General features: G+C 38.9%; 1 protein-coding gene across 2 annotated transcripts in view; it reads right to left on the bottom strand.

The window, feature by feature from the left end:
* Positions 1 to 24,947, bottom strand: part of POLR2B (RNA polymerase II subunit B) — a 54,983-nt gene that overhangs the window by 6,420 nt on the left and 23,616 nt on the right. For both annotated transcript variants that reach the window (XM_058547151.1, XM_058547152.1), the window contains 9 exons: positions 24,854 to 24,947; positions 24,645 to 24,756; positions 20,728 to 20,882; positions 19,531 to 19,729; positions 19,034 to 19,202; positions 11,639 to 11,735; positions 1,578 to 1,672; positions 279 to 529; positions 109 to 198 (listed from right to left, as the gene is read on the bottom strand). The exon at positions 24,854 to 24,947 is cut by the window's right edge and continues 46 nt beyond it. In XM_058547151.1, coding sequence (XP_058403134.1) covers positions 109 to 198; positions 279 to 529; positions 1,578 to 1,672; positions 11,639 to 11,735; positions 19,034 to 19,202; positions 19,531 to 19,729; positions 20,728 to 20,882; positions 24,645 to 24,756; positions 24,854 to 24,947 — 1,262 coding nt within the window. The remainder of the gene's footprint in view (positions 1 to 108; positions 199 to 278; positions 530 to 1,577; positions 1,673 to 11,638; positions 11,736 to 19,033; positions 19,203 to 19,530; positions 19,730 to 20,727; positions 20,883 to 24,644; positions 24,757 to 24,853) is intronic.

The following is a 24,947-nucleotide window of genomic DNA, read 5'->3' as shown; positions in this document are numbered from 1 at the left end:
AAGTCAAGCCTTTACTACTTTTGAGTTCCTAAGTTAAAGCAAATTTTGATTTAATAAGATGTTCAACAAAACGTTGGGTTAGGGGTGAGGGACATAAAAGATACCTACCTCTTGTCTATACTGAATACCACAAGTACCCTTTTGACCATGTCGGCTAGCAAATTTGTCTCCAATCTGTGGAATTCTAACAGAGCGCACCTGAATTCACATAAAAATAGGTTAGTTAAGTCGATCTGGTTTACTTTCTATAAATAACAATATGACAAAGCTATACTTACCCTGATTTTACAAAATTTATATCCTTCCTGGTTGAGAGTTACCATAACCTGATCCACGATGCCCGTCTCACTAGTTCTGAGAAAAGTGCTACAGTCTCGCTTGGTATAGCGCCTATTAGTGCTCTCCAATTCATCTTCGTTTTCAGGCAAGGTGACTGTTTTGCCTATAATAACATCGTCTCCTGATACTCGAACCCCAGGAGCTATCAAACCATCATCATCCAGCTTGTCATAAATGGCATGCCTCATACCTGCGAGAAAACAGACATGGAATTTTCTGAAATGGTACTACCATATAAAAAGTATTTAAAATGTCACATAATCCCCCCAAAAGATTAAAAACCAAAAACATAAATCAGTTCCAAGTCAGAGAGAAGTTCACAAGAATCTCTAACACCATGAACCATGTGTGGTAATAACATAATGCCCTTATTCCAAATATTATAAACTACTCTGAACTCTGTAAAAAAGCACTGGACTAAACGTCGGAAAATCAGATTCGCCATTTGCTGGGTGACTTTGGTTAAGTGTGTTGCCATCTTCTGATCTCCATATTATATGAGAAAGAATATCTATGCCCTCTACACATCCTCCCACAGAAACTTTGAGTTTAATCTTATGTAATCTTTACTCCACTGGATATCAATTCACTACCTCATAGAACCACCCACAGGAAATGAGTACTAGGAAGATACCTAAGGAAACAACACACATTTTACTTCATGTAATACTGCTGGAAGTCAAAACTGTAGCAGACATATCCCATTTCCCTGAGACATCCCATCCATCCCACTGTATACAAAGTTTTTAAGTGTCTGTGAAAATAAGAAGTAGAAAATAAGTTTGAATTTTGTAGAAGAAACAAAAAATGCAAGGTATCTTCTCATTATTTATTCATTAAATGTATACAAATACTGTGGCTAGACAAATATTATGGTCATACCACAATGTGAAGAGGGGAAGGAGTTCCCATGCAAATGCATAAACTGAGGGAGAGGACACAGTACAAGTAAGAATGGGGCTGAGGTGTGTCCCAGGAAATTACATGACCTCTCTTATTTCCTAAATACCCTCCTCAATGCAGGACGTGGACAGAAGGACCATAGCAAGCACACTCCTAGGTGCAAAGACTTTTGGCAAACACACATATTTTCTTAAATATGAGCTCTAAGAATGACATGAAAACATACTCCCATGTGGCAAAAAAAGGAGGGGAGGGACAAAACCCAGAAAAACTAATTAGGAAAACCACAATAAGTTAACTTTGAATTCCATAACTTAAATGTCAGTATCACTTACCCTGGCATGTTTCACGTGTAGGCTTCTCAAAAACTTCTTCTTGATCAAATCCTTTTTTAGACTCTTGTTCTTTATATGATCGATAGAAAACAGACCTAAAAACACAAAGGTCTAAAGGTAACTTCTATTTTCCTTTAATAATAGGGCTTAGAACATACCAATAATTTCAACTGAACTAATATTTGGGAGACAAAGTAAACCATGAATCTGGGACAAGAGTTTATTAAACTCTTAATAAAGAGTAACTTTATTAAGAGTCAAAGTTAAATGCCACATATGTAGCATTTGACCCATAACATAACACAGCTAGAATTATATGTGAGAACAGGAAGGACCTAAGGTCACTGACTCCAACCTCCTACCCAAAACAAGAATCTTTTCTATAATAACCCGGAGACATGGTCACCCAGGATCTGCTCCAATATTTCTAGTGAGAAGTTTGTGATACTAAGCTATAATGTCCACCCTCTGATCCTAGTGCTATTCTCTGAAACTACACAGAAAAAGAAAATCCAACCTCTCTTCTAAATTTCTAGTTTTTTAACCAATCTTCATATGCCATGGCTTTGAGATTAATGTTTATCAAAAAATAATCAAGGTGACATCAGCATCATGGCAGAATGAGCTTTCCTGTAAACTCTTCCCCCGATAAGACACAACAAAAGGGTCAATCATAGACCAACAAGAGACGCTCACACTGCACAAAGCGACATCAGAAAGACCCACACTGCCACACATCTGCAAGTGGATGTGCTGGGGCCTCCGGAGGAAGTGGGCAGAGGTAAGGAGAAATCCTCTCCCTCCCCATCAAATTAGCAACTTGGGTCACTTGGTTCCCAGAGAGAGGGGAGGGGCGGCCCTCTGTGGGGAAACCGTAGCTCTTCAGGCTCTCTCAGCCAGTGGGAAGCTCCCACACAGAGGACTCAGCACTGCTGTAGGGGTGCCATCAACATTTGAGCACCCCAGGAGAGCAATAACTAGTGGCGAGAGAGAAGCCTCCCACCCAGGGACCCAGCAGGCAAAAGAGAGAGACCCTCCCCCCGCACATGCCCGACACTGCAGCTCAGCTGACCAGTCAGAGCAGCCCTGGAGGAGCACAGGCAGCCCACCGTAGCAGAGAGGCAGGGAGCAGCACGGGTGGCCAGCAGTGGCGGAGCAGCTGTGGCGGAGCACAGGGGGCTCAGATTACACAGCCCTTGACCCCCACACAGTGACGGCAGGTGGAAACTGCAACCAGATACTTCCAGGATAAGGAAAAACAAAGCCAATACAGCAACCACGATGCAAAAGTACACTAAATCCCCAGACCAGAAGGAAAATGACAAGCACCCAGAAATCAACCCTGAAGGCACAGAAATCCATAACCTAAACGACAGAGAATTCAAAATAGCTATCATAAAAAAGCTCAACGAAATACAAGAAAACACAGATAAACAATTCAACGAGATAAGGAGTTTCTTCACAAAAGAGATTGAAATCATAAAGAAAAACCAATCAGTATGGATGGAAATGAAGAACACCATGGAGGAGATAAAGAATCTTTAAAGAACAGAGCTGACAATATGAAGGAAAGAATTAGCATTATAGAGGACAGGAATACAGATATGCTCCAGATGGAGGAGGAGAGAGAATTAAGACTAAAAAGAAATGAAGAAAGTCTCTGAGAAATATCCGACTCAATTAGGAAATGTAACATAAGAATTATAGGTATTCCTGAGGAAGAAGAGAGGGAAAGCGGAACAGAGAGCCTATTCAAGGAAATAATAGCTGAGAACTTCCCAAATCTGGGGAAGGAGCAGGAAATACCAGTAAATGAAGCCAATAGGTCACCTAAATACGTCAACAGGCAAAGGCCCACTCCAAGGCATAGCATAGTAAAACTGGCAAAAGTCATGGACAAAGAAATAATACTAAGGGCAGCCAGACGAAAACAAAGACTAACGTACAAAGGAACTCCCACCAGGCTCTCAGCAGATTTCTCAACAGAAACTTTGCAGGCTAGGAGAGACTGGAATGATATATTCAAAATACTGAAAGACAAAAACTTTCAGCCAAGAATACTCTATCCGGCAAAAATATCCTTCAAATATGATGGAGAAATAATAACTTTCCCAGATAAACAAAAGCTAAGGGAGTTCATGGCCACCAGACACACTCTATAAGAAATGCTCAAGAAGGCCCTCAGGCCTGAAAAAAAGAAGAGAAAGGGAATACAAAGCTTGGAGCAAGGAGAAAAACAGGTAGACAAAATCAGAAAAATAGTAGATCTTTACCGGAATAGGTTGGCAACCACTTAAATACCAAAATCAAAGACCAAAGGAAGGAAATCACCAAAAATATATATAAGCTCATCACTTTAAACACACACCCACAACACAAGATAGACTAAGTGGTGACAACAGTAACTTAGAAGGGGAAGAGGAAAGAGATCAAATTGACTTAGTATAAGGGAATAAGAGGCCATCAGATAATGGACTATCTCATACACAAGATTTTTTATACAAACCTCAAGGTAACCACTAAACAAATAATCAGAACAAAATCACATATCATAAATAAAGAGAAAACTAAAAGAGTCATAAGACAGAACAACCAAACTGAATTGGCAGTCGGAAACACATGGGACAAGAAACAAAGGAAATGCAAAAGAACCAGAAAGTAAGTGATAAAACAGCAACATTAAGCCCTCATATATCAATAATTACCCTAAATGTAAATGGATTGAACTCTCCCATAAAAGATACAGAGTGGCAGGATGGATTAAAAAGCAAGACCCAACAATATGCTGCCTCCAGGAAACACATCTCAGCTCTAAAGACAAGCACAGGCTCAGAGTGAAAGGGTGTCAGACAATACTCCAAGCTAACAGCAAACAAAAGAAAGCAAGTGTTGCCATACTCGTATCAGACAGAGTAGACTTCAAGATAAAACAGGTTAAGAGAGACAAAGGGCAACATATAATGATAAAAGAGACACTCCACCAAGAAGACATATCAATTATAAATATATACGCACCGGGGGCCGGCCCTGTGGCTTAGCGGTTAAGTGTGTGCGCTCCGCTACTGGCGGCCCAGGTTCGGATCCCAGGCGCGCACCGTCGCACCGCTTCTCCAGCCACGCTGAGGCAGCGTCCCACATACAGCAACTAGAAGGATGTGCAACTATGACATACAACTATCTACTAGGGCTTTGGGGAAAAAAAGGAGGAAGATTGGCAATAGATGTTATCTCAGAGCCAGTCTTCCTCAGCAAAAAGAGGAAGATTGGCATGGATGTTAGCTCAGGGCTGATCTTCCTCACCAGAAAAAAAATATATATATATACACCCAACATAGGAGCACCAAAGTACATAAAGCAACTATTAACAAACCTAAAAGGAGATATTAACAACAACACAATAATAGCAAGGGATCTTAATACCCCACTTACACCAATGGATAGATCATCCAGACAAAAAGTCAATAAAGAAACAGTGGACTTAAATGAAAAACTGGACGAGATGCACCTAGTAGACATATACAGAGCACTCCATCCAAAAACAGCTGACTACATATTCTTCTCAAGCATGCATGGAACATTCTCAAGGATAGACCATATGTTTGGAAACAACGCAAGCCTCAATAAATTTAAGATTGAAATCATAACAAGCATCTTTTCAGACAATATTGCTATGAAACTGGAAATCAACCACAAGAATAAAACTGGGAAAGTGACAAAGATGTGGAGATTAAACAACATGCTACTGAACAACCAATGGATCATTGAAAGAATTAAAGGAGAAATCAAAAAATATCTGGAAACAAACGAAAATGAAAATATGCCATACCAACTCATATGGAATGCAGCAAAAGCGGTCCTGAGAGGGAAATTCATAGCAATACAGGCCCACCTCAACAAACAAGAAAAGCCCAAATAAGCAACCTTAAATTACACCTAACAGAACTAGAAAAAGAAGAAGAAAGCCCAAAGTCAGCAGAAGGAGAGAAATAATAAAAATCAGAGCAGAAATAAATGAAATTGAGACCAAAAAAACAGTAGAAAGGATTAATGAATCAAAGAGTTGGTTCTTTGAGAAGATAAACAAAATTGACAAACCTTTAGCCAGACTTACTAAGAAAAAAAGAGAAAAGGCTCAAATAAATAAAATTAGAAATGAAAGAGGAGAAATTACAATGGTGTCTTGACATGAGTACAACCATGTTTGGCCGCTCCATTGACCTACAGCCACCAGCACAAAAAGAAATATAAAAGCTGCTTTCTGCGTGGTGGGAACTGGCCTTTTCCCGGGAACTGGCCTTTCTCTCACGGAGGGAGTTGCAAATTGTAACATTTCAAGGTTCTTGGAGCATCGTAGCACGGGATGGACTGGCCATCTGTGCCGGGCTGGGACAATAACTAAAGAGAACAATGCACGTACACAACTACTGGGCCGGGATGTTAGCCAGGGGGCTCAATGCACGTACGCCACTGATAACCATTTTGTGCATGGGAACACTAAATGCTTGCTCTGCAAACTCTATAATTGCTTACTCTGAAAATTACTGATGGTATAAAAACTGCTGGAAACTGAGCCCTGGTGAGAGTTCCACCTATGGAAGGGACACCTTACCCAAGACGTGTGATCCTTGCCCAGCCGCGACGATTGACAGGGCTCTCCCGGCAGTGGGGCATAAATGTTGTGAATAACTGATTTGATGTGAAGTAATTGATTTGATATGAAGTAATTGATTTGATGTGTTCTCTTTTCGGTCAACCTGGTGTTTCTCTTTCTGGTTGATTTGTGTCATTTCTCTTCAGCCGATGTGGGTGTTTTCCCTTTCCAGTCGGGCTGATGTTTTTTCCCTCTTAATATTTGACCTATTTGGATCTGTTTGCAGACTGTCACCTTTACTATCCTCTATATAATAAAATATACCTTCAGTCCATTTGTTTGGAGTGAAAAATGTCTTTTACGTCTCCGATCGAATCCCTGAACCTCTCATAACAAATGGATACCACGGAAATACAAAGGATTATAAGAGAATACCATAAGAAACTATATGCCAACAAATTGGACAATCTAGAAGAAATGGATAAATTCTTAGACTCATACAACCTCCCAAAACTGAACCAAGAAGGAATGGAGAATGTGAATAGACCAATCACAAGTAAAGAGATTGAACTAGTAATCAAAAACCTCCCAAAAACTAAAAGTCCAGGACCAGATGGCTTCTCCGGTGAATTCTGCCAAACAATTCAAAGATTTAATACCCATCCTTCTCAAACTATTCCAAAAAAATAGAAGAAGATGGAACACTTCCTAACTCATTTTAGGAGGCCAACATCACTCTGATACCAAAGCCAGACAAAGACAATACAAAGAAGGAAAATTACAGGCCAATATCACTGATGAACACCGATGCAAATATCCTCGACAAAATACTGGCAAACCGAATACAGCAATACATTAAAAAGATCATACACCATGATCAAGTGGGATTTATACCAGAGCCGCAGGGATGGTTCAAGATCCGCAAATCAAACAACGTGATACACCATATCAACAAAACGAGGAATAAAAACCACATGGTCATCTCAATAGATGCAGAGAAGGCATTTGACAAGATCCAACATCCATTTATGATAAAAACTCTCAACAAAATGGGTCTAGACGGAAAGCTCCTCAACATAATAAAGGCTATTTATGACAAACCCACAGCCAACATCATACTCAATGGGGAAAGTCTGAAAGCCATTCCTCTGAGAACAGGAACGAGATACGGCTGCCCACTCTTGCCACTCTTATTCAACATAGTTCTGGAGGTTTTGGCCAGAGCAATTAGGCAAGAAAAAGGAATAAAAGGAATCCAAATAGGCAATGACGAAGTGCAACTCTCACTATTTGCAGATAACATGATTTTATATATAGAAAACCCTAAAGAATCTATTGGAAAACTATTAGAAATAATCAACAACTACAGCAAAGTCACAGGGTACAAAATCAATCTACAAAAATCAGTTGCATTTCTGTATGCGAATAACAAACTAACAGAAAGAGAGCTCAAAATGATAATACCATTTACAATTGCATCAAAAAGAATAAAATACCTAGGAATAAATCTTACCAAGGAGGTGAAAGACCTATACAATGAAAACTACAAGAAATCAATAATGACATAAAGAAATGGAGATTTATCCCATGCACACAGATTAGAAGAATAAACATAGTTAAAATGTCTATATTACCTAAAGCAATCTACAGATTCAACGCAATCCCAAGCAGAATCCCAATGACATTCTTCATGGAAATAGAAAAATGAATACTAAAATTCATATGGGACAACAAAAGACCCCAAATAGCTCAAGCAATCCTGAGGAAAAAAAAAAAGCTGGAGGCATCACAATCTCTGACTTCAAAACATACTACAAAGCAATAGTAATCAAAAAAAGCATGGTACTGGTATAAAAACAGATACACAGATCAACGGAACAGAATTAAAAGCCCAGAAATAAAACCACACATCTACGGACAGCTAATTTTCGACAAAAGAGCTAAGAACATACAATGAAGAAAGGAAAGTTTCTTCAATAAATGGTGTTGGGAAAACTGGAAAGCCACACGCAAAATAATGAAAGTGGACCATCTGCTATCGCCATTCACAAAAATTAACTCAAAATGGATCAAAGACCTGAAGGTGAGACTTGAAACTATAAAACTCATAGAAGAAAATATAGGCAACACACTATTTGACATTGGTCATAAAGGAATCTTTTCGGATGCCATGCCTACCCAGACTACGGAAACTAAAGAAAAAATAAGCAAGTGGGACTTCATCAGATTAAAGAGCTTCTACAAGACAAATGAAACCAGAATCAAAATGAACAGACAACACACCAGCTGGGAGAAAATATTTGCAAAACATATATCTGACAAGGGGTTGATCTCCATAATATATAAAGAACTCACACAACTGAACAACAAAAAAACAAACAATCTGGTCAAAAAATGGGCAGAAGAAATGAACTGACACTTCTCCAAAGATATATAGAAGGCCAATAGGCACATGAAAAGATGTTCAACATCACTAATCACGAGGGAAATGCAAATCAAAGCAACGCTAAGACATCACCTCACTCCCGTTAGAATGGCTATAATCACCAAGACAAAAAATAACAAATGTTGGAGAGGATGTGGAGAAACAGGAACCCTCATACACAGCTGGTGGGAATGCAAACTGGTGCAGCCTCTATGGAAAACAGTATGGAGATTCCTCAAAAAATTAAAAATAGAAATACCCTTTATGATCCAGCTATCCCACTACTGGGAATCTATCCAACGAAACTGAAATCAACAATCCAAAGAGGCTTATGCACCCCTATGTTCACTGCAGCATTATTCACTATAGCCAAGAAGCAGAAGCAACCCAAATGTCCCTCGACTGATGACTGGATCAAGAAAATGTGGTATATATATATACAATGGAATACTACTCAGCCATAAAAAAAGACAAAATCGTCCCATTTGCAACAACATGGATGGACCTGGAGGGTATTATGTTAAGTGAAATAAGCCAGAAAGAGAAAGACAAACATTGTATGATCTCACTCATATGTGGAATATAAACCAACACACGGACAGAGAAAACTGTATTGTGGTTACCAGGGGCAATGGGGGTAGGGGATGGGCACAAGGGGTGAAGGGAGCATGTATATGGTGATGGACAAATAAAAATGTACAACCAAAAATTTCACAATGTTATAAACTATTAAAACATCAATAAAAAAAAAAGAGGCTTATGCATCCCTATGTTCATTGCAGCATTATTCACTATAGCAAAGAAGCAGACACAACCCAAGTGTCCTTCAATTGATGATTAGATCAAGAAAATGTGGTATACATACACAATGGAATACCACTCAGCCATAAAAAAATACAAAATTGTCGCATTTGCAACAACATGGATGGACCTGGAGGGTATTATGTTAAGTGAAATAAGCCAGAAAGAGAAAGACCAACACCGTATGATCTCACTCATATGTGGAATATAAACCAACACATGGACAGAGAAAACTGTATTGTGCTTACCGGGGCAATGGGGGTGGGGGTTGGGCACAAGGGGTGAAGGGAGACGTATATGGTGACTGACAAACAAAAATGTACAACCAAAATTTCACAATGTTATAAACTATTAAGACGTCAATTAAAAACAGACACACAGATCAATGGAACAGAATTGAAAGCCCAGAAATAAAACCACACATATACGGACAGCTAATTTTCGACAAAGGTGCTAAGAACATGCAATGGAGAAAGGAAAGTCTCTTCAATAAATGGTGTTGGGAAAACTGGACAGCCACATGCAAAAGAATGAAAGTGGACCATGTGCTATCGCCATTCACAAAAATTAACTCAAAATGGATCAAAGACCTGAAGGTGAGACCTGAAACTATAAAACTCATAGAAGAAAATATAGGCAACACACTATTTGACATTGGGTTTAAAGGAATCTTTTCGGATGACATGCCTACCCAGACTAGGGAAACTAAAGAAAAAATAAACAAGTGGGACTTTATCAGACTAAAGAGCTTTTATAAGACAAATGAAACCAGAATCAAGATGAACAGACAACCAACCAGCTGGGAGAGAATATTTGCAAAACATACATCTGACAAGGGGTTGATCTCCATAATATATAAAGAACTCACACAATTGAACAACAAAAAAACAAACAACCCGATCAAAAAATGGGCAGAGGAAATGAACAGACACTTCTCCAAGGAAGAGATACAGATGGCCAATAGGCACATGAAAAGATGCTCAACATCACTAATCATCAGGGAAATGCAAATCAAAACAACACTAAGATACCACCTCACGCCCGTTAGAATGGCTATAATCACCAAGACAAAAAACAACAAATGTTGGAGAGGATGTGGAGAAACAGGAACCCTCATACACAGCTGGTGGGAATGCAAATTGGTGCAGCCTCTATGGAAAACGGTATGGAGATTCCTCAAAGAGTTAAAAATAGAGATGCCCTATGATCCAGCCATCCCACTACTGGGAATCTATCCAACGCACCTGAAATCAACAATCCAAAGAGGCTTATGCACCCCTATGTTCATTGCAGCATTATTCACCATAGCCAAGAAGTGGAAGCAACCTAAGTGTCCCTCGACTGATGATTGGATTAAGAAAATGTGGTATATATATACAATGGAATACTACTCAGCCATAAAAAAAGACAAAATCGTCCCATTTGCAACAACATGGATGGGCCTGGAGCGTATTATGTTAAGTGAAATAAGCCAGAAAGAGAAAGACAAACACTGTATGATCTCACTCATATGTGGAATATAAACCAACACATGGACAGAGAAAACTGGACTGTGGTTACCCGGGAAGTGGGGGTGGGGGGTGGGCACAAGGGGTGAAGGGAGTCATATATGGGGTGATGGACAAACAAAAATGTACAACCCAAAATTTCACAATGTTAGAAACCATTAAAACATCAATTAAAAAAAAAAAAAAAAAAAAGTAAAAAAAAAAAAATCAAATTGAAGCACAACAGAAAAAAGAAAACACACTATAATTTTAACAGTAATTATTTATGGGTCCTAGGACAATAGGTTTATTTTTGTTTCTTCTTTAGACATTTCTATACTATCTAAATGCAAACATGTATTTGTTACCAAAAAAAAGGGCTCAAAATATTGGCATTTGAAAATCCTGAGATAGAAGAAGCAGTGTCTTCAGTTGTTTGTGACCATCAACCAGGCCTTCTGTTTCTAGAGTGGGGCACTGATTTCCCCACACTAAACTCTACGCAGACATCCATACAACAGCATGTGCCTGCCAGATAGCCACAAAGCTTCGTGAATGGAGACAAAAGATTATATACCTGAACAAACAATTTTCTCTGTTGTCAGACCAAAATTTCTTCCAGCCACCAAAAATTTCTTCAAAACCACCAAAAAGTTTGGACACATACAAGTCAAACCTATTTTTAAAGAACTTTTTTGATTAAATTATTGATATGTCCACTGTATCTGTGTTTTGACAACTTTTATAAATAGCTGACCTGAAAAAGCCTCGGTCTACAGCTGAGCGATTCATGATAACAGAGTCTTCTTGATTATATCCAGTGTACGATGCAATGGCCACAATGGAGTTGATACCTGTAGTGTATTTAAGAGCATACATTAAAGCATCATATGAAAAACAAAGGAAAACTGCCCGTTTCTTTTAAACCAATTTTATTTAATCATATTTGCCACAGATGTTTTTCACCATGGTAAATGTCAAAGTATATTCCTCCTAAAAGAGCGATTTGTGAGGCAACTACTCTGATAGTTTAACATTTAATACATGCAAAAGCTAAGAGTAGGCATTCCCAATGTATCCATTCTTATCATCAGTGATTATATACACAAGTCACCTCGTATTTATGAAGTGCCTCCCCAAACCAAGTTTCATGATTCTCACAGCAACCCTGTCCCATAAACAAGTATTGTTATTATCAGAAAGAGCTAGTTAAATAACTTACTCATGATCCCAAAGTTAATAAGCAATAGGATCGAGCCCCAGCTCATTGTCTCCTGATTTCTGGTTTTCGGTTTGAACCTGGGTACTACTCTGCTATTCCTCTTCCTAGCCCTGCTCTGTTCCTGGACCCTCTCCCTATGCCACCAAAACAGTGGTATTATCTTCCCCACTACAACCTTATTCTTAGTTGCTGCTGCCAAAACTATTTTTGATGATACTATAAAGAAAGTAACAAGTATTAAAGAAGTAAGAAAAAAAATTGAAAACACACTAAAAAACTAGCAGATTGCAATATAAGAAATGATTGTTGAATGTGAGTGGGGTTTCAATGAACATAATTCACATATACGTGAATCATCATATTTTCTAGAAATTAAAATACACTCAACTCTAAAGCTACAGTCAATATCGTTTTTTTTTTTTATTTATTTTTTTCCCCCAAAGCCCCAGTAGATAGTTGTATGCCATAGTTGCACATCCTTCTAGTTGCTGTATGTGGGACGCGGCCTCAGCATGGCGGGAGAAGCGGTGCGTCGGTGCGCACACGGGATCCGAACATGGGCCGCCAGCAGCGGAGCGCACGCACTTAACCGCTAAGCCACAGGGGCGGCCCAATATAATATCTTGATTTAAATATTTCAAGTGTGGAGTAAAAATTATGACTACAAAATACAAAAGAACCAAAATCTGGATGACTTAATGTTTTGGTTACCTGAATTCTGAATAAACAGTTTATATTTGCTTCCTTTATTAAAGCTAAATTCACTTTTCAAAAAACCCACCCTTCCTGAGAAGACACACCATTTCATTCATTTATTCCTTCACGTGTGCAACGGTTTTAACAGGTGGAGTGCAGGTTAGGCTGGTGCTGCTGGTCTGGGTCTGGGACACTGAAGACACACTCCTCCAAGTCTCCAATTCCCGGTAATTCCCAACCCAAGGTAGGAATAGATGTGGAGAGATACATGCAAAGGGCAGGCCCTCGTCCCTGACAGCTACATTTGCTCCTTAAAAGCTCTGGCTGCTATGCCATAGAAAGCTCTCCACCAGCTATTTTAAACACACTGATCCAAAGTAGCTGATTCCAGAGTTTGTTTGTATTTTGAATTCCTTCATAACATTTTAAAAGGTAAATTCACACAAAACCTTCAGCTTCAAACTCTTCTTGAAAAATCAGATCTGGCATCACTGTATCTGCATATACACACCACAACTATAGCTGAAGCTGAAGAGGGCTAACCCCAGGAGAAAGGCAAACCTCTCTCCAACTCACCAACTACTCACCAATCCTGCCTAACCCTGTACAAATCCAAGTTTGCAAACCCTGTTTAACAGATAACACTAAAAACTTTGTGCTAAATATAACCTTGACTGCTCTCTAAGGAAGAAGGATCATAGTAACAGGAGGGCATTTGTTCTTCTGAGCACCTTGACAGTTTTGGGTATCTATATTTGGAGCAGAAAAAGCTAAGATGTTCTGCTTGGGGAGGAAGGGGAGTGTGAAATTCTCCAAGGGAAGGGCAGTGTTAGGGAAGCTGAGCCCTTCCTGGGAAGGGCCAGAGATACAGCTCCCAATGGCAGGCAGCCAAGAAGGGTCTTCAAAGATCTGAAAAATCAAATAGTCACTCCTTAGGTGAGCAATGAAAACCCCTCTTGAAATCTAAATGACTCCCTCTAAGAAATCTTTAGTAACATCCACATTGATCACCATCCTTTTGTGTGGATTCTTTGGGAGAACTAGAAGAATTTTAAGTTTTACACATAGTCAAGCAGCATAATATAGATAAAGTATGTAAAGATGCAGGATCCTGAAGGCAGAGGGGACCTGAAAAGACTCGAGAATTTGCAGTCTTAAGAGATGTGATGTGTTCCTACTACTGGGGAAGCCAGTAGTGACATTCGTGATACGTGGAACAGACAAGACTTTCTCAGCATGTCTTCATGGTTCGGTGGAGCACTACCTATGGCCCCCCTCTTCTCCAGGTGACGCAGCCCATAGGTGGTCAGCTGTCTTGGTCCTTGTGAGGCTTTCCTGCCTCTCATGTGAAAATCCCTGGATCGCTCACATATGCTACATCTACTACAGCCCAGGAGGCAACCCATTCCCACCCTACAACCTTTATCCAAGGTATCTGGACAAGTCTGTGAGATCAGCTAAATTTAGCCGAAAACAGTAAACTTCTGAATTATGTTTCTAATATTTTCTTCTTAACTTAAAAGCCCCAAATCAAGAAGCAATGTAGTGAAGAGGAAAGAGCACAAGAAAGGGAGATGGAGGGGAAAAAGCCTGCATCTGGTCAAAAAGGAAAAAAATAGACCAGAATTCAAATTCTGGATTTTTAAGTTGTGTAACTTCAGGCAAATAACATTTCTGACCCTGTCTCCACATTTATAAAACAGAGATGATACAACCACCACTACAACTAATCAGCTAACATTTACTCCTCCCTTACTAACTGCTAGGCACTAAGCCATGTGTTTTAAATGGATTTAACCATTTAATCATCACAAAAGGTTTTATGAGGTAGGTACTATTATTCTCATTTTGCAGGTGAAGAAATGTCACAAACCTTTTATGATGCTTAGATATAAGTAAAGTGCCTTGGATGGTGTCTCACACAAACTGCTCAATAAATATTAGTAACTACATTAAAAATACCTGTGAGCTCAAGAACTATAAACATGTGAAATCTAGGATTACAACCCACCTGTCAGCCAAGTTCAAACCCTTTGTGCCACTTTGCCCTCACCCACTTTAAGCTCAGCACTAAGAAGGCTCTAAGCGGGCCGGCCCCGTGGCTTAGTGGTTAAGTGCGTACGCTCCACTGCTGGCGGCCCGGGTTCGGGTCCCAGGCATGCACCGACGCACCGCTTCTCTGGCCATGCTGGGGCCGCATCCCACATACAGCAACTAAAAGGATATGCAGCTATGACATACAACTATCTACTGGGGCTTTGGGGGAAAAATAAATAAAATTATATAAAAAAAAAAAAGAAGGCTCTAAGTCCCCTGACCCACTTTAAGTCAAGGCAAACTTTTTTTTTTTTTTTTAAGATCAGCCCTTGGGCCAGACCCGTGGCTTAGCGGTTGAGTGGGCGCGCTCCGCTGCTGGCGGCCCGGGGTTCGGATCCCGGGCATGCACCGACAGACCTTGTCCAGCCATGCTGAAGCCACGTCCCACATACAGCAACTAGAAGGATGTGCAACTATGACATACAACTATCTACTGGGGCTTTGGGGGAAAAAAATAAATAAATACAATTATGAAAAAAAAAAAAAAAAAGATCAGCCCTGAGCTAACAACCATGCCAATCTTACTCTTTTTGCTGAGGAAGACTGGCCCTAAGCTAACACCTGCGCCCATCTTCCTCTACTTTATATGGGATGCCGCCACAGCATGGCCTGACAAGCGGTGCATCGGTGCGCGCCCAGAATCCGAACCTGGGCCGCCTGCAGCGGAGCACACACACTTAACTGCTAAACCACGAGGCCGGCCCCCCAAGGCAAACTTTTGTCACAAGGATCTTTGCTCCCAAATGTCAACCAAGGTGACAGTACTCTACAGAAATAGGAATGATACTAATCAAAAAGACTTTCTTTAAGATGACCTCATCAGTCCCTTCCCCTTGGTCAGGGCTCAGAATTTCGCCAGTGTAGCTGGCATGTTAGGCAGGGCCAGGGCCAATAATTCAGCTAGGATGGTCAGGAGACTGGTTATATCAACAGACTAAACAAATAAGTAAATATATTGACAACAATGGGAGCCAGGTTTCTCACAGTCAGAGAATGGAGTTCTAAAACAAACAAAATAAAATTTTATTCTAAATAAAGTTCTAAAATAAACTATGGTGTTGGACTGGGATGGGAAATACTGGTGTGAATTCATCGTTCTTTAATAAATAGAGATATAAAAATAGATAAAGGTGTGTTTGTGGGTATATGCCTACATATATTTTCTTAGCTCTGTCAGCTGAAAGGACCTAGAAATGATGACATTCTAATAGCAAGGAGCACACCTAGCACCCAGACTTTGGTTTCTACATAATATCCTTCACTAAAAACGAGAAATGCCTAAGTCCAGGTTTAGGGGAAGGAAGGCTCAAGAGGAGGCAAAATATAAGGAAGTACTTAAAGAATGATGAGGATCTATCAGGAGTCATCTCAAAGATGCTCCCACTGGAAAATCTGCGATAATTTCAGCATCAAACTGGAAAGAACAATGGAATTAGAAAATGAACATTAGGCAACAATCATCAAGCTAAACTAATGGCCGCAAGTTCAACAAGGAACCGGATATTTACATCATCTCAAAGTATCTCCTACTTACTAATAAGTACAAAATACTTAAATAAAAAGTGGAGAAACCTGACATCATATTAATCATATGACAAAAGTTAAAATCACTAATAATGGGACATGTAGACAGACTATGCCTCCTGATACAATGCACTGAAAATGCAGCAACACTTCTCTGCTAGTCCTGACAAAAATTCATAACCTGAATATAATCATAGGAAAACAACAGTCAAACCCAAATTGAGAGGCAATGTACAAAGGAACTTGGCTGGACTCTTCAAAAATGTCAAGGTCATGAGGCAAGGAAAGACTAAGGAACTGTTCCAGGTTAAGGAGACTAAATAGACATGCAACTAAATGCAACCCATGATCCTGTATTAGAGCCTAGACCCATACAGGACCTTACGTAGTACAACTAGCAAAATTTGAATTGAAGACTGCTAACTAAATGGGTATCAATGTTAACCTCCTGATTTTCATGGCTGTACTGTGCAGAGTGCTCTTGTTTTTAGGAAACATACACTGAAGAATTAAAGAGTGATGTGGCTTCACGTCTGCAACTTACTCTCAAATGGTTCAGGAAGAAAGAGAAAGGGAAAGCATAAGGAAAATGTGGTAAAATGTGAAGTAGGAAATCTGGATGAAAAGTACACAGGAGTTCTTTGTACTAGTCTTACAACTTTTCTCTAAGTTTGAAATTATCTCAAAATAAAGTTTTTAAGTAGATAACATGATGAAGGCATGAAACAATAACAGAACTGAAAGGCATGTAGTCCCCCCACCAGCCATGCTCTCACCACTTCATATCAGTACCAAAGGAACATTTTACTTCAAATCCAATCCTTCACCTATATTTCTTTTCTTCTCTAACCATAAAGAAATGATTATCTAAATGTTGAAGAAAACACAGCACTGCAAGCATAGCCCAACGATATTAGCGTACTCCAGACAACCTAACAGATTTTGTTTTTCTAGACAAGAGTAACCCCTTGTGGAGGACTTTGAAAATAAATCTCCTAACCTAGGAGAATTTGCTATCAAAATGTTAGATCCCCTATTATAGTTAATAATTTAAATCCATTACTTACAAGGCAAACTTTACTAAATAAATAATATTACCCACAGTCAAAGCCAAAATTCTGTTAATAATATAGTAAGACAACAATTATGCCAAAGAACTATACTGTCTCCTTTCATATTCAACACTCTCTCATACCTTTCAGACTTCTCTGCACCATTTTACCTGCTGTCCAGTCTCCTTGAGAATCTCCTCCTGCAAACTCCTGATTCTTCTCCTTATCAACTACATCTCAAATCTCCTCCCCTGATTTCTTTCCCTGGTGCCTAAAGTTCTGTTTTCTCTGGCTTTATTCTCACTCTTAATCTTCCCTCAGTAATTTCATAGTAATCTATAAATATCATTAAGTTATCAAAAACTTCACAGCTCTAGATCTGACCTTCTTTCAAACTACATTTGCAACTCACTTTTGGAAGATCATTTCTTAGATGTTCTGGCAGCAACTCAAAATCTACATGTCAGAAACTGAATTTATCATCTTATCTCTAAAATCTCTTCCTTCTTCTAATGTGCTCCCAAACTTATTAATAGTACCTCTCTCTCCTTGATCACTCAAGCCAAGAGCACCAACAATATTTCCAGTTCCTTTCCTCCCTCTCTTCATCATTCCACATCCAGTCAGTCATTAAGTCCTATCAGGAGTATTTCAAAAGGTGTCTCACTCCTTACGCTTGTTCATTTCTTAAGGACCATACCATTTCTCACTTAGACCACCGCAAAAACCTCTAAATTATCTCCCTGCTAATACCACATCTAACTCTAATCTATCCCTTACATGACTGCCAGAATGGTACTCCTAATTTTATTACTTCCTTGCTCAAAAAGGCTAGATGGGTCTTCATTCTCAAAATTCAACCTGCTCTCACCACGCTATGAGACCAAGCTTCACTCCCATGCATTTATACTCCAGCCATACTAAACTGACATGACTACTGATTGTTCCCATATCTCATGCCTTTGTGTATCTAGGCCCTTGCTCAAGCCATCTCTCAGATTCAAATACCCTTTCATCAACTTTAGTCTAAAATGCTACCTCTCCTATGAAACTGGCTCTAGACTTCCAACAGAAATCAATCATTTTCTTCACTCCGTGCTTCCAAAAGACTCTGCACCTCCATCATAACACTTTCCACATACCTACTTTTATTTAATTGTGTTCATGTTTCCCACCACATTATAAATTCCATGAGAATAGAAACTGTCAGGGCTGGCCCCATGGCGCAGTGGTTAAGTGCGCGTGCTCTGCTACTGGCGGCCTGGGTTCGGATGCCGGGCGCGCACCAATGCACCGCTTGTCAAGCCATGCTGTGGCAGCGTCCCATATAAAGTGGAGGAAGATGGGTACAGATGTTAGCCCAGGGCCAGTCTTCCTCAACAAAAAAAAAAAAAAAAAAAGAGGAGGATTGGCATGGATGTTAGCTCAGAACTGATTTTCCTCACAAAAAAAAAAAAAAAGAAACTGTGTCATATACATTTTATTTACTAACCCTCCCAAGCACCCAGAAAAGTGCCTTAAGCATGGCACGATCTTAAAAAATGTAGAAAACTGAACATACCTGCTGGCAGCTCTCTAAACCGTAGATATTCCATAGACCGTGTAGTCACAAGCGGTTTTTGAGGATAATAGAGAACATGGGCCAATGTATCCATACGAACATGGAAGTTGGTGATATAAACTCCCATAGCCTGCTTACCCATAGCAGACTGGTATGTATTTCTAGGAGACTAAAAGTAGAAATGAAAAGCAGAATCAATGAAAATTTAATTACTTCTAAAGGAATAGACTCTGCAGGGTACTACATAAATTAGAAATATGGTTGGTAAAGTTCCTGTTTTTTTCTGAAAGGTAAGTGATAACCATTTGGAGTAATCAACTATGGCTCTTAATGAAACACAAGAATAAGCTTGTTAAACGCTGATTCTGTAGGAGTTCACAGACTTTTCATTAAAAGGCTTTTTTCAGGAAGAAACTACAGACTATTCTCTAATTTTTAGAGATTTTATTTATTTCCCCCAATTCCTCACAAATCAGAAGTTAGAAACTTCTACCAACCTGGTTATGATCAGGAAAAGGAATAATAGATGCACAGACGCCAAGAATCATGGATGGATGAATCTCACAGTGTGTGTATGTTGAACAATAAGCTACTTCTTTCTCCTGTAAATCATCTGGAGTCATTGCAAGCATCACCGTTTCTTCTTCTAGAGTATCAATATATTCTACTACCCCACTGGCCACGAGATCCTGCCAACTAAAAAAGAATTCACTTAATTTCCTTATTTCCTGAGCTATTTTAACTAGGCTAACTAATTAATAAAGAGTATTCCTGTATCTATATGCACTGATATAGAAAGAGTTCCACAATAGATACATTATTGTTAACAGTGAAAAAAAGCAAGTTACTGAAGAATACACATAAAATATGGTTCCATAACTATTATTATTAGTTTGCCTTGCTTTGTTCTAAAGAGACTAGCCATAGGGGTAGGGGGAGAGTACATAAATACATAGAATAAGGTCTGGAAGAATATATACCCATCGTTAACAGTATTTACTTTTGAAGAGGAAAGTATGAATTGGGGCTTTTATATATTCTTACTATACATTTTGTTTGAATTTTTTAGAATAAAAATTTATATATTCATATATTACTAAAAATAAATTTTAAAGCTGGTTCATCTTATTAAATTTCTTATTTATTATTATGCTGCTCATATTATTATAGGTTATATACTATATTATTTATATATTTTTCTTATTATTATTAGACTTTAACATGCCTCAAAGACTTTTATGCTTAAACAAAACTGTACAAGTCCCTTACTTGATAACAAAAATTAAGAAAAACAAATTGACTGCTAATGAGTACAGAGTTTCTGTTTGACGCGATGAAAATGTTCTGGATTTAGACAGTGGTAATAGTTGCACAATCTTGTGAATATACAAAAAAACCACTGAACTGTATACTTTTAAATGGTTAATTTTATGGTATATGAATTATATCTTGGGCCGGCTCCGTGGCTTAGTGGTTAACTGCGTGCCCTCTGCTGCTGGCGGCCAGGGTTCGGATCCCGGGTGTGCACCGACGCACCGCTTCTCCGGCCATGCTGAGGCCGCGTCCCACATACAGCAACTAGAAGGATGTGCAGCTATGACATACAACTATCTACTGGGGCTTTGGGGGGAAAATAAATAAATAAATAAAAATTTGAATTATATCTTAATTTTTGTCTCACCATATGTTCTTACCTGTAGTTGTTATATTCTCTCTCTTTCAATTGATCAATATGTCTCTTCTTCAAAAGTAGCTTTTGTTTTTCCACAATCAGAAGCGGTCTACAAATCCGGCCTGCATCTGTATAGATCCGAATCTCCCTCTCTCGAATATCTCTGATCATAGAAACCTATACATAAAAAAGACAAAACAGTCTCGTGAACTTTTATTTTCTCTGTATCATTAAGGCTTAGCTAAAAACACAATAAAACTCCTACTAAATTTCTGGAGCAACCAATTATCAAATAAAATGGATAAATCTTAGTTTATCGTTGTTCAATATACTAAAAACCTAGGTATAATTTAAAATTTTATAAAGGATAAATATCTAACCTTGGTAATTATAGAGCTGAACAATAACATCTGGTAATAATATCATACAAGATAAAGTAAAATGAAGGAAACATATTTTTGGTATCACAAACACTAGTATATGACAATTTCTTATTTCACCTTTTTGATAATTACATATACTTCACTCTGTAACCTTCAATAACCAGTCCTCTATCATTTTGCCTTGATCACACTTTCCCAGTAATAAGCCTAACTTCTCACACTCTCCCATCAGAAAAATGGCTTACAGTCTAGCTGTCTAACACAGTAGTCACTAGCCACATGTCACTATTGAGCACTTGAAACGTGGCCATTCTGAACTGAAATATGCTCTAAGTATAAAACTGCATGTGTAGCTCATATTATATCTCTACTGGATAGCACTAGAAAATATATTCCTAGAAAATATCAAAAATATTTTTGGAAAATTTGCAATAAAGAACATAATTATTAAAAGCATTGCATAATTTGAAGTACCTACATATAAAGAAATAAGCCAAAAAGAAAATAAGAATTTTCAGTGAATTATCTAGATCTAATATATAATCTTGGAAGTCAACTAAGAAATGAATTGCCAATGAGTTGGGAAATGGAAAAGCAGATTGGTATTTCTCCAAAAAAGTACTTTAAAAAAAAAAGAGAGATCACATCTGGATACTTTCATCAAAGAAAAGATTTGGTTTATTTAAGAAAGGAAAAGATATGGATGACTCGGTTTAAAAACAATAGTAAACCAGAAAAGCTTCATCAAAAACATCAAGCTTTCAAAAACTAAGATCAAAAGCCAAGAATAGAAAATGTTCCATGTTCTCAGCCCATTTCCTGTCCTGAGAAAACAATCTGAGGAGAAACACTGTGTCTGTGAGCAAAAAACACCACTGGAGGCATTCTGAAACCCCAGAAAAGACACTGCTTTCAGATGCATTGCCTTTAATCCTTAGAGAATTCCTAATAGAACATACCTTTATTGTCTTAAAAGAGGACATAAATTGAGCTGTGTCTCCTCAAAGGCCAAACAGTATCTTACATTCCAAAGCAAACATGTATTCTTTAGTAGTCTAGAGAAGACTATTTATAGGAAAGCCTAACAGGTCCAATAGAAGGCTCAAGTTAGAAATGGGTTGGGCTGGCCCCGTGGCTTGGCGGTTAAGTGCACGCGCTCCACTGCTGGCGGCCCGGGTTCAGATCCTGGGCGTGCACCGATGCACCACTTCTCCAGCCATGCTGAGGCTGCGTCCCACATACAGCAACTAGAAGGATGTACAGCTATGACATACAACTATCTACTGGGGCTTTGGGGGAAAAAAAATAAATAAAATTAAAAAAAAAAAAAGAAATGGGTAAAATGAGGACCTCCGGTTATTAGAAAATATGAAAGAAAAGAAAAAGTACTAGACTCCTGAAAAATAGACACAATTCTCCCACTTGGAGACTCCCAACATCACTCTCCAATAGGAGATTAAAGTGTCTAGTCCAAGAACACAGGGTCCATTTATAAGTTCAACAAACACTTACTCAATGTCTACTATATGTCAGGCACCACATATATGAAAACACAAAGTCAGGGGCCGGCCCTGTGGCTTAGCAGTTAAGTGCGCGCGCTCTGCTACTGGCGGCCCGGGTTCGGATCCCAGGCGCGCACCAACGCACCACTCCTCCGGCCATACTGAGGCCGCATCCCACATACAGCAACTAGAAGGATGTACAACTATGACATACAACTATCTACGGGGGCTTTGGGGAAAAGATAAAGAGGAGGAGGATTGGCAATAGATGTTAGCTCAGAGCCGGGCCTCCTCAGCAAAAAGAGGAGGATTAGCATGGACGTTAGCTCAGGGCTGATCTTCCTCACAAAAAAATAGGAAAAAAAAAAAAAGAAAACACAATTATACTAAGACATGTTCCCTGCCTCTGAGGAGTTAATAGTGCAGTGACTAAGGCAAGCAAATAAATCAATAGCTGCTATCTGGTGTAAGCATTCAGTCAGAAGTATCTTAAGTAAAATATGCGATATAGAGTCACAGAGATCTAAATCAGGGGGTCAGCAAACAGCCTGCAGGCCAAATCTGCCCTCCCCTGCCATCTGTTTTTATAAATCGTTTTATTAGTTTACATATTGTCTATGGCTGCTTTTCACTACAACAGCAGAGTTGAATACACAACAGACACTGTATGGTAAACAAAGCCTAAAATATTTAACATCTGGCCCTTTACAGAAAATGTTTGCCCACCTCTGATCTAAATCAAACTGGAGGGTCAGTTAAAGTATTCTGGAGGAGATGAGATTTCATATAAGTTCTGCAGAATAAGTGAGATTTATCTGAAAAAAGCAATAGGCACCCTTCTCCCTACTGCCCGTTTTTGACAAGGCATGGGGGACAGGGAGCACAAACACTCCAGTTTGAGGGAATGGGCCCTTAAAGGTTAAGAGGCCTAAAACAGCATAAAGAATTACCCTAGAAAACACAGAAAAGCTGAAGACGACTTTCAGCAGAAAAACATGGCATTAATAAAGTTCTCAATCATAAAAAACACAGCGAACTGCAGTTTTTAGGCCTTCTCTTAGCCCTGCCTGCCCTCATGTGAAGCACACTGTTCCTGCCTTCAAACTGAATACGCCGGGGTCAAAACCCACGGTCTGTTTGCTATGGGAAGGCCTGGAGCAACCAAACTCGCTTCGCTGCTCTGCTAGGTCAAAAAGAGGCCAGTTACTGGCTTAAGTGTGTTACAGTTTCTCTCCAAACCCACTTTCATCTAGTCAGACCCTAAGGTATAGATTTGGAGGAATCAAAAGCCTGAGCCATATCCCTCAATACGGTAGTCATGTGCCGCATAACGACGTTTCGGTCAAAGACTGACTGCATATATGATGGTGGTCCCGCAAGATTAGTGCCATATAGTCTAGTGTGTACTAAGCTATACCATCTAGTTTTGTGTAGGTACACTCTATGATGTTCACACGACGACGAAATCACCTAAAAATGCGTATCTCAGGATGCATCCCTGTCGTTAAGCAATGCATGACTGTACACTAAAAGTAAAAGCCCTATTTTGGGGAGTAATAAATCATACCCTATTTTAATGATTAAAAAAAAAGAATCCATCCTAATCCCAAAATACTTCAATATCCAACTAACTATAAGAAAATCTATTAAAGGTGTATCACAATTTATGAATGAATCTCTGGATTCATACAAAGGATAAATCAGATGATTATTCCGTTTTTAAACACACTGTTGGGTCAGCTTTACAAAAAGGTCCTCAAAAGAATTCCTTTTACTTTAAAATATAATCTGAATTCTAAAATCTAATTTAATAATTTAAATTACATGTCAAATTTTTAGAAGCACATATCTAAAGCATTAAAGCAAGCAATACCTTATAATTAAATTTAGCTCAACCTAGACCTAAACATCACCTAGACGTCTGACAATATACTTTACAACTCAAGGGAAACCAGTTAAAGAAAGATGGCAATGCAAAAATAATTTTCACTAATCTCATGCCTTGTTTAGAAATCCCATAGATCATGCCCTCGTAGTTAATTAAAGACTCTTACTTCAGACACAATGATGTCCATTTGACGCCGCAATTTCCTTAGAGTGTTCATAAGTTGTTCAGGATCTTTATGTATTCCAACCCAGCAGCCATTAACAAAAATCTTGGTTGCACTAAAATGCAAAACCAAAAGCATTTTGCACTTAGTAACTCTATACTAAGATATAACCAAAAATTAACAATAGTTTTAAAAATTGCATCTATACACACTCAGCAATAGCTGCAGGAGAAATTTCTTCTAAATTTTCCATACTCCATTCTTCTAAAAATTCCAGAATTGGAGATGGTTGCGATCCAACTGAAA

This window comes from Diceros bicornis, chromosome 8 (genome assembly GCF_020826845.1).
Source record: "Diceros bicornis minor isolate mBicDic1 chromosome 8, mDicBic1.mat.cur, whole genome shotgun sequence".
Classification (NCBI taxonomy): domain Eukaryota; kingdom Metazoa; phylum Chordata; class Mammalia; order Perissodactyla; family Rhinocerotidae; genus Diceros; species Diceros bicornis.
The sequence above is the reverse complement of the archived record's forward strand: the minus strand, read 5'-3'. Positions and strand labels throughout refer to the sequence as shown.